Genomic DNA, 18,813 nt, shown 5'->3' with positions numbered 1-18,813 from the left:
TTTGTACAAAACAATATTGAGCAAAATATCACGAAAAATAATCGAATATCACCGCCAGATTGCTTACATTGCATTATGCGCATGCGCGAACTCATGAAGGAAATGGAATTAAAGCGGTCACAGTCGTAAGAATATTGTTAGATCAAGGTCATTGAAATAATAGTTATCTTATTGAATATTCAATACCCTTTGGCAGAACACCTTATTATACAAGCAGAACAATCCGCCATTTTTAATCCCACAGTCAAGGTGACAAAACAATTTAACATGAGATCGTGTACAGGACAAGATTATATAAGTTATATGCAAGTTTGAGGTTGGGAGACAGTAAGCTTTCACTGTAGTTGCCTGTGAAATAAGCTAATACAATGGTAAAGTAAATCCATGTGTAAGAATTGTTATTATATTAAGAATAAGCTTAATATAAATTGTGGCGCAAGGGGCTTTTTATATAAAGCGATTCAATACTTTAATAAAATATTATAAAATTCAAACACTTAACATAGAACAGGGGTGACCATAACTCGAACGGCAGTGATTACACGCGAGAGATAGTTCTAAGAAATAAGAAGACTGGGGAGAGGTACATGGCATGAAAACTACAACCAGTGGTGATTCGTGTACTAACATTGATTTCTTCATCAACAGCGCGAATAAAAATAGCAAGCTTTGCTGTATCTGTAATGTCACTACTATCATCAAGAACCAATAAAAATATATATACAAATTTTCTTGCTTTTTAAAATTATTCCTCAATGAACACAGTCAGAAATTTCCTGAATTCTCTTCTGGATATTTAGTCGAAAAATACGCAGTTTTTTCAAAATTAATTAACAACTTTCATCGGACAAATTATTTCAGCCACCTTGTTCATTACGCTTTTATAAAACTCTCCTTCGTTGGAAGGCTTAAGAGAACGAGCTATTCTGCTCGCTACTAGAAGCTGGCTTCCTTACATTTATTTGTTGTCTTTCTCTTCATTATGATGATGGAAGGCTGATTTAAGTTCTTGGAGTTTAATAGCTCACTTCATTATTATACTAGCACGTAATATCCGATCATTTCCTCTATATTATTATTATTATTATTATTATTATTATTATTATTATTATTATTATTATTAAATCAATAACTAGTAAATAACTGATAATAGTCATCAAAAGATTAAAAAAAGAAATTAAAATGGAGATATAGCGTAGTAACTATTTTACCATTCAAGGGAAGATGTAGGCCTATATATTGAGGCACGTATAGAAGAACTAAGTTAACACCTGCTGATAAATAATAATAATAATAATAATAATAATAATAATAATAATAATAGTAATAATAATACCTGATAGGTCTGTGTATTCAGCGTAATGCTCTGTATTGTTGCTTCTACGTATATTACTAACTGAACCGTTGAGCAAAGCAACATATTACATTTTCTCCGACAGAACAGCGAATAAATTCCTCTTCCCATTCTGTACGAAACCTTCTGTTCCTGCTCGTAGAGACAGAGGGTTTGTAGAGCGACATGGTACCGACACTGCTTACCTTCAGTACGTGAGCGACACAGAGAGCAATGTACAGGAAACTCCCCTTACCAGTATGAATGTCTTTGATTACACGATGGAATCACGACACCCAGTTTGGTCACCGCTGCCTAGAAGAATGAAATTTGTCACCATTAATCTGATATATCAGTGATCAAAATTTGGTGAATCTAGGTTCATAAGTATGGTAGTTATTGTTTTCAGCATTCTGAATCTTTAAAAATATGGAACTTGGAAATTTCAGTGTAGTGTCCCGTTAAGGAATCCGCGTCTTTTTAATGACTCTGTAAGAATGTCAGTAAAGGTTGAAACATCATGATTTTGTATCATTGGCACTCATTGGCACTATGGAAGCCGATCCAGTTAAAATAAATAAATGTAATTAATTAGTTAAAATACGATAAGAGAATGCTGCATTTTTTCCTAATAAGTATTCAAATACCTTCAATGAGATAGTATAAAAGTGTACATTATGGGCCACTCTGAGAAAATTTTGCTAAGAATTTTTACAGTTCTTAAAAATGTGCGATCGTCCTTCGAGTTTGAGTACGGATCTTTAGGGAATCATGGTAGCTAGTAAAGCACCGGAAACTACGTACTTGGAAACAGTACATTACTACAAATATCATACACTCAGTTAATGCAAGTTATATAATTGAAATCAATCTGAAACTGACTTAAAAGTGAAATATTACCTTGCAGTGTGTTGTTCCCACTTTCTTTCTTGGCACTGGTAATGTTTAAATCAGTGTCAGAGCAGATAACTTTACACAAGATAAGCAGACTTTATCAGAATTTAGCTTGGTTTTTACGTAGAGAGTAAGATAACGTTTGATAGCATCCATCGAAACGCTTCATCTGCATTGTCAGCAGATTTCTTTATTTCATTGCACAGCCATGAATTTTTACAGCAGATTCTGTGAAAGTTCGTCGTAAATGGTAGAGAGCAACATTTTGTGCAGATATAGTTTTAAAGGAATTTGTACGTGAACGCACGAAAAGAAGATTATCAGTTTGATAATACGTAGACTAAATATTGCAGGTGGACAAAAATTGCAGCCATAATCGTGAACGGAATACTGTACAGACCGATTATTTAGACCTGACAGCTCGGCGACGCGAAAGAGGAGAAGTAATAGGAGTAGTGGGAAGAACTCCGGAGTAGAGATAAGAGCGAGCGGTCAGTAAAGAAATGCAGTACAGCTTAACTGTAGGGGAGAGTGGTCCACCTTGAGACAGGAAAATTTGTTAATTTTTTTTACGTTAATGTTTGCAGTGAATATTGACATTTATCTGTGAACAATGTTCGAGCATTATTAAATTTATAATTTGTCTTAAAAATTTGTATATATATTTTGATGTACCGAAGTACATATGATATTTCCATGCAGATATTCTGCGTCATCACGTGATGAAAAAGTGATGGAACGGAGAAAAATTCTCTCCGGCGCCGGGATTTGAACCCGGATTTTCAGCTCTACGTGCTGATGCTTTATCCACTAAGCCACGCCGGATACAATCCCGACGCCGTTTAGAATCGTCTCAGATTAAGCTCCATCTCTTGGGTTCCCTCTGGTGGCCGCCCTCTGCACTACGTCATAGATGTCTATGAACGCAGGACCGAAGTCCATACATGTGTTGAAGTGCACTCAGATGAGTGACTGATTGGCCGGGATCCGACGGTATGGGTGCCGTCTTAAATCACAAAGTGATTTATTACACATATCATATATATATATTTTGATGTACCGAAGTACATATGATATTTCCATGCAGATATTCTGCGTCATCACATGATGAAAGACGCGCCCATACCGACGGATCCCGGCCAATCAGTCACTCATCTGAGTGCACCTCAACACATGTATGGACTTCGGTCCTGCGTTCATAGACATCTATGACGCAGTGCAGAGGGCGGCCACCAGAGGGAACCCAAGAGATGGAGCTTAATCTGAGACAATTCTAAACGGCGTCGGGATTGTATCCGGCGTGGCTTAGTGGATAAAGCATCAGCACGTAGAGCTGAAAACCCGGGTTCAAATCCCGGCGCCGGAGAGAATTTTTCTCCGTTCCATCACTCTTTCATCATGTAATGACGCAGAATATCTGCATGGAAATATCATATGTACTTCGGTACATCAAAATATATATATATATATATATATATATATATATATATATATATATATATATATATATATATATGATATGCGTAATAAATCACTTTGTGATTTAAGACGGCGCCCATACCGTCGGATCCCGGCCAATCAGTCATTCATCTGAGTGCACCTCAACACATATATGGACTTCGGTCCTGCGTTCATAGACATCTATGACGTAGTGCAGAGGGCGGCCACCAGAGGGAACCCAAGAGATGGAGCTTATAGAGCTCTATATAGACAGAGTACCGCAAAGGTCGACGGTGGACCCAAGCGCTCGCTCTGTTAACATTGCTGGAATAGGGAAATTGACGCGCTCTCTCAGTTTTTATGCTGTAAATTCCATTCTAGGGCACTGATAATAATTTTAAATATACTGACATATAGCTAAATGTCTCACGCATGACATTATGAACTTTTAAATGTAATATCTCAATTAGAAGCGTTGCAAATACATGTTATTCGTGCATCAGCTCTGGCAAGAAGGGAGAGCAAATATATAATGTAGGCGTACTGCAAGTATTATTCCATGATATGTTTTGAACTAGGAAACTCTGGCAGACCATAACACTCTTGTTTTACAAGTAGAATTTTAAGAAGTATATTATGTAGTTTGATGGCAGTTACTTACATACAATATCGAACAGAATACATGAAATAGGTGACTGGCCTATTCATTGGAACTCTTCACTTTCATATTTGTTTGCAATATTCTCCAATAAAAGCTCAATATTTTAGTAATTTTAGTACATTTGTTTTTAAAGCAAACACAAACTTATAGATAAATAAATTAGAACATTGAAATAAAATTATTTGAAGCAAATACTCGAATATAAAATTATTATAATCATGGCCATTTTCGGTCACTCTCAGTAAAATGCGTTGCCTGAAATATGTTTGTAAGGCTAGCATTTATTGTCGAGATTGATGGAAGAAGTGCGTAGCTAAGAATGCAGTTATGAGAAAATTAGTAAAAAAATGCACCAATAAAAAATTTAGTCAAAATTCTCATACTTTCATAAATGAATCTTTACAATAGTTCGTAGGTGAAATTACACTTTACTCAATTATTAACGGTTTAATAATAATAATAATAATAATAATAATAATAATAATGGCTTTATTTAACCTGGCAGAGTTAAGGCCGTAAGGCCTTCTCTTACACTCAACCAGGATTGAAACTTCCTTACATAGTTGAACAACAACTGGATCGGAATTAAGTAATTACATACTGATACGATTTAGGTACACAATGAAATCAAAATAGGTAGTTACATAAAAATTTATTCATGAAATAAAAATAAACATAGTGGAATACATATTAATGTTGTTAGAATCAAATAATAATCACACAAAAACAGAAGCCGATAATTCAATAAAAAATGTACACAGTAAAAATAAAAATAAACACATTGGAATACATATTAGTAACAGATTACAAGTAGGCCTAAGTAAGATTCACATAATTAAAGCAGAAACCGACTATTCAATAAAATGTTCGCAACAAAAAATAGACTAATAATAATAAATAATATAAAACAACACAGTGGGATACATATTGGTGTTAAGTGATAAATAAACACGATTTACACGATTACACAATAAAAATAAGGTACAAAAAATAAAAGTAAATACAGTGGAATACATTGCATTAAATATTTACAACGCGTTAGGTCTGGCAACTCATCATAAGATATTTTTCTAATTTCCATTTAAAAGAAAATAAAGTTCGGCAGCTCTTGGCTTCAGGTGGCAGAGAATTTCAGTGACGAGAAGTAGCAATAGTGAAAGATGGTTTAGTAACCTAATTTTACTATTAGGCCTATGGTTTCTCATTTTCTTGAGTTACGTCATTATTCCAGTTTCAGATGCTTGTTTTTAATAAAATAGTGTAATATGAAGGTTTATGACTTCGTTCGAACTATTGTTACATTCTACAGGCACCAGAGAATCATATTCTGCAGTAATTATCTGAATTAAATACGTAACCTGACTTAGGGAGTTCTTCCATCCATATTGTCAATTTTAACATTGTAATCTTTGTAATGGGACCTAAATTATTTCAAAGTTCGAACTGTCTCTCTCATTCCAACACTTCTAATACCACACTTTGCACTACTCCTCGATTTATCATGCCCTTTTAATTAATAACAAAATAATATTTTGTTTCATTTCATTTAGGAATATCTGTAATATGTTCGGAGACTTATTTAGAGGATAGTTTTTAGTTATACTGGTCAATAATGTGTTGTATCTTTATATTGAAAATCTCCTCTTCGCTACGTAGAATACATGATCGTAAAAGGTGAAGAGTTTTGTTGAATACAGTATTCGGAAAGGCAGAGTCATAAAAGGGGAAGAAAAATATTGACCTTCTGTAAGCAGTAACTAAAGGGTGATGTTAAAAGGAAACAAATTTTTAGAGCTCAAGTAATGTTTTTTTCTTCTAGTGATCCTCAAACAGCCACGGTGGAAGAATGGTGGACACCGAATTTATAAAACGAAACATTGAAAGTGTCATCCAACCCACTTACCGGGTTACGAAAACAATAACTTTAAAAATGGGTAACTCCTTTTTTTATATAGAATGAAAGTCTCTACTTTTCAGAAATGTTGAAGGGCAAGGTCTGCCGTTTTTCCTTCTTTTCATTGAACTTGTGAGACCGTCATGTCTCGTTTTTATGGTTTTATTTCTCTCCCAATTCTAAGTACACGTGTAACAAAGGTTTTAGGCCTATTTTCAAGAATCTTACATGTGTCAATTTTCCTTTCAAAATAAAGATTTTTTTTTTTTTGTCCTTCAGCTTTCTAAAATTCTTCTCCAGTACTACTTTGACTTTAAATGTCAGTTTTTTTTTGTCTGAGCGCTTCAGTCTGATAGTCACTCTCGACTGTTCTACATTACTTTGTGTTAAGTTAGTGCGTTTTTCGAACAGTGGAAGTGGATCCTTTTGTAGGGAAAAGCGCATAGGGTTTAATGACAAAAAATGTAATTATTAGTTATTAATATTCATCCATGTGTTTGTGTTAAAAATCTGTGTAACGTGTGTATGAAAGAGCGTGTGGCTACAGTTTCTAGCATAATAAACTTACAAAATATTAAGTTTATTAATTTTTGTACAGTGTCATTTGTATGGATCGGCGGCTAATAAAAACAATAAAGGAGACAAAGAAAAAAATCAGAATACCGTCATCGCCTGGATGTTGCACCAGACAGAGAATTCAACTTTGTTCAATTTTCCCCAACTTCAGAGAAATTTGTCGCACGAGGTAACAGCAACTTCCTCCACGATAGAAATTATAAAGTATTATTTTCATAGCTGTGCATCCAATTACTGAAATTATAGAAATTTTAGTATACAGCAGTACAGAGCTCCAAGGTAAGCTTGTCCATTTTATGCTACCTTTGTCTTATATAATCCGTACTTAGTATGATAATTTACTTTCTAAATGGACACGCGGTTTATCCTTGCCACCCAAAATTTTTCTTCTTTCCTTATCTCTCTGCTCTTGAGGTATCCGATAAAGATGTACACCTTTCTCTTGCCTTGTGTAACATCCATATGCACAACATTGTGGCATTTTACTGCCATTAAACTTAGAAGAAAATTGGTATTTAACTGAATTCAATGGTTTTCTTATGCTACGACTAGCGGGCTTTGGGTCCAGAGAAGCGCGCGAGGTCACGTGAACCAATCAGAGCGCCGCATTGTCGGCAAGCGGCAGGGAAGACAGTTGCGGTACTCTGTCTATATAGAGCTCTAGGAGCTTAATCTGAGACAATTCTAAACGGCGCACAGTGGGGTATTTGCATCAAAAAGTTGGCCAAAAGTATTAATTATCATAATAAAATTATTATTGTGTTCCAATCGCATTTAATTGGGATAATATATTAAATTAGGATGCAATAAGGAGATTATGGCACTCGGAGAGAAATACAAAATGTGTTTTATGCTATTTATTGATTTATCCAAGTTCTTTATTTATTATTTTAAATCGCAGCAACTTCAAGGTTTTCGACTAATATGACTACCTATACACATAATTACAATTACAAAAAAATAATCAGTAGTTTCATTAGAGTAGGTATACATTAGTAGTGAAAATAAACTATTATTGCATCATGTATAAACTTACATTATATGAAAGCCAAAAATCAAAACGAAATTGTTACATTTTAATGATACATATCTTATAATGATTAGGCTATGTAATGTTTGCAATTTTTACACTTAGTCAATCAATTAATATAGGCCTAATAGTCTAAAACATATATTCTTCATACAGCAGATATAGGTAAATTTATATCTCTATAGCAAAGATTATAGTTTATTTACGTAAATCTTATTTCGTTATACAGAAGGCAACAACTCAACTGAAATAAAATTTAATTTCTTCTGATTAAAGACATAAATATATAATAGTATACGAGTACTTTGAAAATAAGTTAACACTAATTATATAATATATGTAATTATGGAAGTATATAAGATATTGATCTAAAAATATGTAGATGTTTTCCATGTCATGAATATATAAGTTTATTACTAATTTTTGTTTACCTAAACATTTAGCTCACTTTCAGTTTGTTAGATACTCTATTAATGAGATTATTCCCAAGATTCCTCATCAGAAGACTCTTCAGCTTCACTTGCAGATTCATCGTCTTCATTTCGATCAGCAGAAATCGTAAATAAAGAAGGTAGTAGCATTTCTGTGGTTTCCTTTAAAAATGGTTTCGTTCTCTTCCTCGGGGTTGGTCTCATGCTTGTGAGCAGAGGATCCGAGCTAAGCAGCAGCCTGTTTATGATATCTAGGTTACATGACTCTCTAGAAAACTTCCTGGCATAATTTTGGCGATAGGAACGGAAGTGCTTATTCCTTGCTTCAGCTGCTTCCTCTGACAGTTGTCCAATCGGTAAAAGGGCATTTTCAATTACAGTTGGGCCATGAATTAAAATCTTATGCATTGTGGGGGTCATTGGATGCCATGAATACAGCTGAACATATAGTTTTGCTGTATCCATGGTGTAAGCAGCGAATTTTAGAGTATCAACTTTATGTCCACTTGATATAACTTCTAAAATGACTCTGAATCGATAGATCAGTTCAACATTCATACCTGTTATTTCAGCGGACAAAGCAGGATCCATAAAAACTCTTCGGCTGGTATTTCCATCATTGCTGTTTCCAAACCCAGGTTTAGGAACATCTACAATAATGCCCATTCTATTCTTAAATTGATTTTGAATCTCCGTCTTCCTCTGTTTATAAATCTCTTTGTCATTTTTTGTTCTCAGTTGCCATTTTTTTAGGGGTAACTTATAAGACAAGTGCAGTAGACTCTCAAATAATCGAATTCTTGCATGCAAGGTGGATAATCCAAATTTGAATGTGCTTTGATCAGCTTCCCTTCTATTTGATAAACTGTTAAATTCTTTTGATGTGGCTCCGCAGATATAACATTTCATAGTAGATGTAGTATTAGTGGCCGCATTGCATATTTTGGCATCGATCATAGTTAGTATCAGTGTGTGTTTTATAACCAAGTTTCTTCCATTTATTTCAATTTTCGTTTCATTTAAAGTTACTATTTTTGATTCCAAGTAACCGATTTCTTCTCTAGTTAAGTCAGCTGACTCTTTCACAAATCTAATCTTAATGGGTCGACCATATCGAGGAGAAGAAGGTGTAGGATTTTTCCATATTACCTTCTTTATATCTGTACCGCAAACTAACTGTAAAGGTACTAGTGAGCTTTGAAATATATTGGCATCTGAATCTATATCAGTTTCAAATTTCTGTTTAAATTGAGTCTGTTGAGATCCGTCGCAGCCCCATTTGGTTATTAATTCTAATGTATTGCACTCATCTTCACTCAAAGTTTGCACAACTTCTTGCAAATATAACAATAATCGAGCAACAGTGTGGTTTAACAAGTCTTGCAGATTTATTTCTGCGCAAGTAGCTGTCACTTGATAAGATTCAGGTACAGGGTAACAGTCTTTCTTAGCTTTCTGCAACACGGAGTAACATGGGTAAAGCGTTTTGTCGCTGGCTCTTACGATCTCGTACTGTCTTCTTGATAAACCTATAAAGAAGTATATAAAATAAATATTTTTCATTTGTTTGTGTACATCTGAAGTCTGATTAATGTAATATGTACCAAGTCAGCGATGTATGAAATGGAAGGGGAAATGAACTGGTCACCCTACCCTATGCCTCTTTGTTGGTATCACCTGTGAGGTTCAGACCTGTGTTTGGACAGTTGACTTAACAACAACAACAACAATGGAAATAGAACAGATAATTAAGGAACAATAAGACATAAATAGCAGGTGATAAAGTAAATTACCTGCTTCCACAAACATAGAAAGAGCTTGTAGAGGTGACAACTGCCCTCTTTTTTCTTGTAGACTGCTGGAGTACGCCTTCCTGTATTTTGTCGCTCGCTTAGGAGATTTAGTAATTTCCTTAAGAACTTTTGATGCGTCTGGTTTTCCACAAGCTCGCAGCTTCATCTGGGTGGCAAAAGTCAATTCCTCGGTATCTACTGTTTCTCTAAGTCCTTGAGTCTTCCTTCTTTTACTTCTTTCACTAGAGTCGCCGAAAGATTTTTGTGGCCGTCCGAATACAGTCGTAGCCGTTGTCATTGCTTTGGGTAACTCCAAGGTCCCTTGAAGCCAGATTTCATTATTTTTCCTGAATAAATTATCTTTTCTATTTGCACTCAACCATCTCCTTTTTAACTCTGCCTTTGTATACGAAAATGTATGTTTAAAAGCCTTAATTTGTTCCTCTGAGTAATTCTCTTGCATCAGCAAATATTTTTCGAGATATTCTAATTTTTCGTTGATATCACATTCTTTTTGCTCTTGCATGATATCATATAATTGTTTCCTTGACAAAATTTTGATTTGAGATGGCCCTAGTAAAAGAAAAAATATATATATTTGTAACAGAGTAAAAAATTGAAAATTAGTATTTGTTACAAAAATGTATGAAAATAAGCAATTCGCACGAGATCGCAGCCAATTTCTTTTCTATTACACACCCAAAGATTTAGTCTTTGTAATAACATAGGAAATAACATCGGGACTCACCCTGAAGTACACTAAATCATTAAACAAAAACTTGGGTTCGTAAAAAAAAAATACTGAAAATATAGATGGTTTTCTAACCGCAATAACTTTGTAAATATATTTTATATAAACACAAAAAGCCCTCAAAAGTGAAGTACATACCTTGCTGAGAAGGATCCATCCTGTAACAGGCCACACTGTTTCTTTAAAACGTAGAAAAACAATAATGAACTTGTCAACTTGCTCAGAGCGTCAATAAGATACACGTATACTGTCACAAAGACTCAACTTTCGACTGAGCTGACGACCACATGATGAAGCAGATGAAACACAAACTGTTATCTTATCGCTCCCCCACTATTTCTTTCTGTCAGGGAGCAAGAATTTCAGGGGTAGGACAATATTGAAATATCGACTTTTGGCCAGCTTTTTGATGCAAATACCCCACTGTGCGGCGTCGGGATTGTATCCGGCGTGGCTTAGTGGATAAAGCATCAGCACGTAGAGCTGAAAACCCGGGTTCAAATCCCGGCGCCGGAGAGAATTTTTCTCCGTTCCATCACTCTTTCATCATGTGATGACGCAGAATATCTGCATGGAAATATCATGTGTACTTCGGTACATCAAAAAAAAATATATATGATATGCGTAATAAATCACTTTGTGATTTAAGACGGCGCCCATACCGTCGGATCCCGGCCAATCAGTCACTCATCTGAGTGCACCTCAACACATGTATGGACTTCGGTCCTGCGTTCATAGACATCTATGACGTAGTGCAGAGGGCGGCCACCAGAGGGAACCCAAGAGATGGAGCTTAATCTGAGACGATTCTAAACGGCGTCGGGATTGTATCCGGCGTGGCTTAGTGGATAAAGCATCAGCACGTAGAGCTGAAAACCCGGGTTCAAATCCCGGCGCCGGAGAGAATTTTTCTCCGTTCCATCACTCTTTCATCATTAAAAATTTGTGCTAATGAAAATGATTTTTAGAGTACAAGCTGATTTGTACAAAGTGGCAAAATGTCTCGTAGTGGACCATAGTGTTCCACCTTGAGACAGTGACAGTTCCACAATGAGACACTATTTTCTGATGGATTAATATAATTATGACATCAATGAAGTAACATATATATGACTTCTACAAACATGAGTTGAGTATATATAGGCTACATAGTCAGTGTATGTGTGAGGGAGTCATTGAATGTTACCAGCAAACTCGATGCTGCCTTTTTGTCTGACCACACGTTGGTGGCTTTGGCAAAATCATTGTAAGTTCAGTTTTATTAACCAATGCTTCATCTGGCTCTTCTGGAAAAATGAAACTGTTCCCTATTTTAGCACTTCTCCTTGGAAATGAAATATTGTAATTCTTAGTGCTACGAGAGAGCTCTTTTCCAACATAAAATAAATTTTTCTCATTAACAAGAAATTTTGCGAAAACAAAGTCATTCATATATGCTTCTTGGGTTGTTGGTCCATTGGTGATAGAGAATGTCCAACTTCGAAGTCACTTCCAGAAGATGAATGGTCAGAATTTGCTACATCTATCTCTTCAGAGGGATCAGATATCTTCTGTGTAACTTTTTTCTTCTTCATTACATTCTTCTTTTTCTGTTTTAATTCTTTCTCTGTCTCCTTTCCAGCTCTTGTTTTTATGGGAGTTTTCTTAAGATAGCATGCCTATGTCTGGAATGACAATCACATCTAACTGCTGCCCTATAAATGCTGATGTTTTTTTCTAGAACACGTTTTACAGCATATTTCACACGTTAGACTGTCAAGGACCCTTTATGTATTTTAATTTTGCGATTTTCTGAAACATCAAATACGTAATTATATATAGTTTTACCGTATTAACGTGGTCCACAATGAGACAGCAATTTAGTAGTGTCTCACTCTGCCCCACATTACTTCCTACAATGTAACAGATCGTAGTAATCTTCCTAAGACAAGTTAGGTGCTTCTAATTACGGTAATTTGTAGTAAATGAATATGTACTTGACCTGAAATAAATCACATTTTTCTTACCTGACTGAACAGACAACTAGACACTTCAATTGCTGAGGTAAAAAATTTACATATACATTGTAAAATGGCGAAATGTTTATTAAGACGAGTATGTCGAAGCTGATATGATATCTTAAAAACTACTGCCTAGTAGTTCATGTAGGCTGCTACAATTATGACACACTTGTCGGCTAAACCATTCATATTTTATAGGGTGTGGACCACTCTCCCCTACTGCAAACACACCGCTCTATCTCACGGCGTGACATCTGATCGCTCTGAATGCAAGCGACTGACTAACCCGAACACCCCTTGGCGTAACTTAATGGACTCGCCTGACCCAGGCGCACATTGTCGGCGACTGTCAGGACTAAATAATCGTACTGTACTCTTATAGTCTGAATGGTGAAGCAGTGCGCAATCCCTCCTGTTCTCGCACTGCGTGATGACATCATGCGGATAGCATTCTTCCAGCTTGCGTACTCACCTCAGCTCTGTAACGTTTTGGAAGTGGGATAGAGTAATTTATTATTAATAACAAGGAATTATAATTAAATTTGGCTAAGGAATTAGAATCAAATTTGGCTGGCATTTTTGTTATTATATAGTAATTAAATGCACTAATTTATATTAATTCTGCATGTCTAAAACATACATACAATAATTTTAAGCACAAGAGGTGAATACAATCATCCCATTCGAAATTTAAAATAATAATACGTCTCATAAGAATTAATTAATTAATAAGTAATTGATTAACTAGCGGACTTACTCGTGTTAATTATGGAAGTCTGTGCGGCTTACAGCTGTTTCGGTGTTTCATCACACCATCCTCAGAGCCTACTAGATCTCGGTGTCATCTCGAACTTCTCTGCCTGTTTTATGGGTGCATTTGATTGTTGAAAAGTGTTGAAAAGTGGAGTCAAATAGTGTGTGTGTGTGTGTGTGTGTGTGTGTACTGAAATTGATCTGTGTTGAGAATTTTATTGGGGTGTGTTTTAGTGTGTTTGTATATTTCGTATTTTTCTAGTGTGTTGAGTTTTTGGTTCTTGAGTTGTATGTGTAGGATTTCCATGTCCACATTTTTGTTTATTATATGTATGGTTAGCATTGGTTATGTGATCGGCGTATGTAAATGCATTGTGTCCTCTGGTTATTGCTTTAATGTGTTCTTTGTAGCCTGTTTGGAATGATCTGGCTGTCTGTCCAATGTAGAACTTGTCGCAACTATTACATGTGAGCTCGTATACACCTGTGTGGTCGTATTTATTTGTTTGTGTTTTTTGTGTGTTGAGATGTCTTTGTAGTGTGCAAAATGGAAATCCCACACATACAACATGGACATGGAAATCCCACACATATAACCCAAGAACCAAAAACTCAACACACTAGAACAATACGAAATATAAAAACACACTAAAACACGCCCCGATCAAATTCTCAACACACAGATCAATTTCAGTACACACACACTATTTGACTCCACTTTTCAACAATCAAACGCACCCACACAACAGGCAGAGAAGTTCGAGATGACGCCGAGATCTAGTAGGCTCTGAGGATGGTGTGATGAAGGACCGAAACAACTGTAAGCCGCACAGACTTACATAATTAACACGAGTAAGTCCGCTAGTTAATCAATAACTTATATTCAAGTGTTGAAAGTAGTGTACGCAAGATTCAAAATGGAAATAATCTAAATACAAAAAATTAGTTTAAATATTAGTACACAAGTTCACTCAAAATTCGGATAATCCGTACCATAAAAGTTTTCTGCATTGCTAAAACATACAATAATTTTAAGCACAAGAGGTGAATACAATCATCCCATTCGAAATTTAAAATAATAATGCGTCTCATAAGAAATAATTAATCTAAATACAAAAAATTAGTTTAAATATTAGTACACAAGTTCACTCAAAATTCGGATAATCCGTACCATAAAAGTTTTTTTATAAATCAAGTGCATAATACATTTTCGTAATTTCCACTGTTGTTTTTTGTTTTAACGCACTAGTTAGGAGATCAGAAGTTCACTAATTGAAGTCTGGTTTTAAACGACGACCTTTTAATGGCCCAGAGAACTTCTTATGACTGCTGTCTGTGGAAAGATAGGAATAGCATAGGTCTCATACTGCAGATTTACATTCTTAATATATTTTATACTTATTTATTAAATCGCGCACAGTTGTAATTCAAATCTCGTATTCTGATATGAGATGGACCACAGTTTTCCTTTTCCCAAACCACTCACATAATTACACATTTTTCCATAGTACAACAAGTTTTCTTTTCACACCTGTGGAAGACATTTGACACTTTTATCACCCCGTTCTTGATTTTCAGTTTACTTAGTCTATATCGAACACACACTGTTTCTAATAATACTTGTTACTAAAACATACTACACCATTGTCCAATATGATCGTTATTATGTCTGTTTCTTGTGTACATTTCATTTTCAGATGTCACTAATTTTCTACATATTATACTTCGCTATCCTAGCTAGCCTCTTCCACCATACTCCTTACTTATGTTCATTACCTCTATCGTCTTATCTAACTTCCTATTACATTCCTCTAATTCATATTTAAATTTACTTATTAAGTTCTTAATCGTCTCTTCCTTAGCCGTCTCTGGACTAGAAACTTTCACTTCACCCTTTTCTGTTATAAACTCGTCATTCTTTTTCTTCACTTCACTTCTCACCATTTGAGCTCTTGCACTCACAGAAACAATTTCACTTCTCCTCTCGGCACTGACCTTCCTTCCCACTAATCTGGTTAAATTACTTCCCAAATCACTTGAATTTTTACCCATGACACTAAACTCCATTGCATTTGTTGTACTTAAGCCGCTCTTATCTGATTTATTCACATACGTTTTCTTCTTCTGTATTCTTGATCTCAGCAAATCTTGATTCTGTCTCAGTCTACTATATACAGTCACGAAGCTTGAGTTTTGAGGGTGCTAGAAACAATAGACCGTGACGGTACTATTTTGCATTGCCTGTAATGAGGCGATATTAGCGATCCTAGTGGTGAGCAACTATCTAATGTTTGCATATTTACTACGTATTGAGCTTCGCGACTGTATATACTAGACTGTGATTGTCTCGCTTCCTCCGGCGCGCGATCTGCAGTTCAGCTAATTCTCCGTCGTCTACACGTACCTGGTCAACGATCTTGTTATGATAGTTACTTTCCACCTCCATTACTGATTGAGCAGACTGTCTATCACTAAAGATGAATATGCACTTATGTTTATGTGCAATGAAAGTGAAACGATAAGAAGTGCAAAAAATTGCATCCTGTCTGCTCGAAATCATTACGTCCTTGCCAAGTTATGTTGCTTTAATGACAACACTTTACGACAATACAAGAGGACAAAAGAAGAGCCACTTCATTGTCAGATTCTGGCTCTATGTTATCCGTAACACCAATATTCAGACAGTAAAACACAAATTCATAATTTGTGTAACTCATTTCGGGAATGTGACCAGAATTTTAGAATAATAGAAAATGCTAAGGAAAATAGTGACTGGAAGATGTTTGTTCCAGAACACATACTGTACGTACTTACTCTAACTCCGAAGTAAAATGTCACTTTGTAGCACTTTGATACTTCTACTAAAACGAAACATTTACATGCCTTGCCCAAAGTGGTCAGCATTAGAATTAACGCATAATTATGACATTTCATTATTTTTTATATATTTATATTTTTTCATTTGTTAATTCCAAAATTTAATTAGATCTAAAGTATCTAGTTGCGTAAATCAGGGGTACACAAATTCCGGGCTCCAGATAGCGATGGCAATTAAAACATTTTTTATGCATTCATTTATCTCATTAAAGACATTATGACAGCAGAAAGAAGTTATGAACACTCTGTATATCAAAATGTTTAATGTGTAAATTGTAATTTTTTATGCGTGCAGCTTCACATCTTCTAGTCCAATTATGACGAACTCTGGCCAGTAGTCCTTTATTGTTCCGAATGTCTTCCGCGACCTGGATCATGTCTAAGTACTCACGTTTTGTAAACTCTGGCATCTCGTAGTTTTGAAATAAACATAACTGTATCGCTGTACGTTCAACTGCACACTAGTGCAATGTAAACATCACAACAGCTGATCAGTTGCGAGTACTACGAGACTGCCGTCCCGACAGCGATGCCAGATTTTTAGACCTTCTGTACGTAACTCGACAATCAATGTTTCCAATGTTTCTTCAATCGATTAATTCGAACTCTGTGGATTTTCTAATTAAAATACTGCTGCAACGTGAACATAATAAACGTCCTCTTCGTTGTTATACAAGAAATTAAACCGTATTTTAAACAGTATTCGTAAAATTCGCGATCGAAATGTCGGCATAAAAGTATTATTTCTTCAAAAACTTCGTAAAAACGAGCAAAATGGTATTATACTTTTTTGTTCGAAATATTTTAAGGAATCACATCCTACAAATAATGTACTGCCTTATCTTCCACCCTGTTAATAAATTTTTAGGTCTTAATTTTAAAAGTGAATTTCTCAAAGTTAGATCACAGACGATATATTCGTGAATGCCTATGAAAATCTTCATTAAATTTGGTAAAAAACTGCATGCATCTGGACATCTAGAAATGAAATTTCGAGAAGAAGGCAAATTTTTGAAAGGGGGTGCAATACTGACTAATGGAACAGGTCCATATAAAAATCGCACCTGGGCCTGAAAGAAGACGTAGAAGCAAAGAAACTTCTTACTATCAACTTCCTAGGTGTCCAAGGAACATTTCTGTGCAGAAAGAAGAATATTGATTTTGTTCATCATTTTAAAATAAAAACTAAGTCCTAGTATCCCTTAAATAAACGGTCTTTTTTGAAGTAGTTGACATAGACATACTACTGAAGACAAATTCAGACAGTTCTATAGTAGTACCCCAAATTTGTTTTCGTATGCTAGTAGATTTTACCAAAAAGTCTGTTACTCAATACAACACCAAAGTCTTAGGCTAATTTCAATATCACATTCTAAGTCGTCATTGTTTACAAACTTTGCGAGCATTCCGCAAGGAAGAAAGATGCAATTCTCAGGTTTCATGGCTTCATATATATCCTCCAAATAACTGTGGCACACAAGAGAAATCATGACAAATTCTGCGTCGTTGTGCAACCTAAATGTGTAAGAGAAATTCTGGGCATCATCTTCTCTTCCAATGTAAAACATTGCAAAATAGAAAAAGCCATCTCGTATCTCGACGTCATATAAAAAGCCTCATTTAGAGTCAAGAATATATTTCCAAAGCGCATTTCTGTATGAGTAATGTTAAGCATTGTTTTGAAATTTCCATCTACTTTCACACTTTCTCCTTTTTCTCTATGACATTCTTCAATATGGGAACGAACTGTATGCAAAGGTCCTTTCCAATTGCAATCAGTAGAAGAAAACTTCTCAAACGGACATGGTTTGCTCTCAAACAAGCACTTCGATTGGTGTTTCAATTTTTCATTACCACGAAAGACTTCATTACATCCAGCTTCGCGATTATTACATGGATAAATTGCAGTTTCAGCAAGACTCTCCAGTGCCATGTTTCGTGCACTCAAAAAGTTTCCCATGCATGATGGACAAGCCTTTATATTCAGCCTGCAGAACTGACAGATGTTATGGCCGTTCTCACACATGAAAATGGGCGACTCCATATAATCCATGCAAACTGGGCATTCCAGCACTTTCAAAAGGTTATTATCCACATTATTTTCTTGTCTCGCAGCCATATTATGTGTAGAGACTCCTGTAATAATAATAATAATAATAATAATAATAATAATAATAATAATAATAATAATAATAATAATATATACATCTTGATTACACAACTTTTAACACTGTATTACTTCGGAATATGTATGGTAAGACTTTTCTGTGTTAAATTTCAACGTACCTCGTTTACATGTTTCGACCTATTTATGGGTCATCTTCAGAACTGGTCGTTGTTGGTCTTTGCGTCACTTGTTTTGTTTCCTGTGAGGGTGTGT

General features: G+C 35.3%; 2 protein-coding genes across 13 annotated transcripts in view; both read right to left on the bottom strand.

The window, feature by feature from the left end:
- LOC138698320 (uncharacterized) overlaps positions 1–18,813 on the bottom strand; it is a 74,883-nt gene that overhangs the window by 32,243 nt on the left and 23,827 nt on the right. For 4 of the 12 annotated variants that reach the window (XM_069824147.1, XM_069824152.1, XM_069824151.1 and 1 more), the window contains exons 1-2: positions 2,234–2,570; positions 1,590–1,648 (exon numbers count right to left, since the gene is read on the bottom strand). The gene's annotated coding sequence lies outside the window, so the exon portion shown is untranslated. Of the gene's footprint in view, positions 1–1,539; positions 1,649–2,233; positions 2,573–13,357; positions 18,570–18,813 lie in introns of those variants that run through there. The other 8 variants (XM_069824149.1, XM_069824154.1, XM_069824150.1 and 5 more) reach the window with 6 other exon arrangements.
- LOC138698959 (uncharacterized) lies at positions 8,308–11,068 on the bottom strand. The gene is made up of 3 exons (XM_069825153.1): positions 10,942–11,068; positions 10,053–10,625; positions 8,308–9,788 (listed from the first exon to the last, which is right to left on the bottom strand). The coding sequence occupies exons 1-3, from the start codon at positions 10,958–10,960 to the stop codon at positions 8,308–8,310; spliced, it is 2,073 nt and encodes a 690-aa protein (XP_069681254.1). The 5' UTR covers positions 10,961–11,068.

This window comes from Periplaneta americana, chromosome 4, assembly GCF_040183065.1.
Source record: "Periplaneta americana isolate PAMFEO1 chromosome 4, P.americana_PAMFEO1_priV1, whole genome shotgun sequence".
Lineage (NCBI taxonomy): Eukaryota > Metazoa > Arthropoda > Insecta > Blattodea > Blattidae > Periplaneta > Periplaneta americana.
This window is presented reverse-complemented; position numbering and strand designations above follow the sequence as displayed.

Excerpts from the sequence above, each read along its gene's own strand:
- LOC138698959 (XM_069825153.1), bottom strand. Across the intron at positions 9,789-10,052 it reads TTCTATGTTTGTGGAAGCAG|GTTTATCAAGAAGACAGTAC; the intron begins GTAATTTACTTT and ends ACTTCTTTATAG.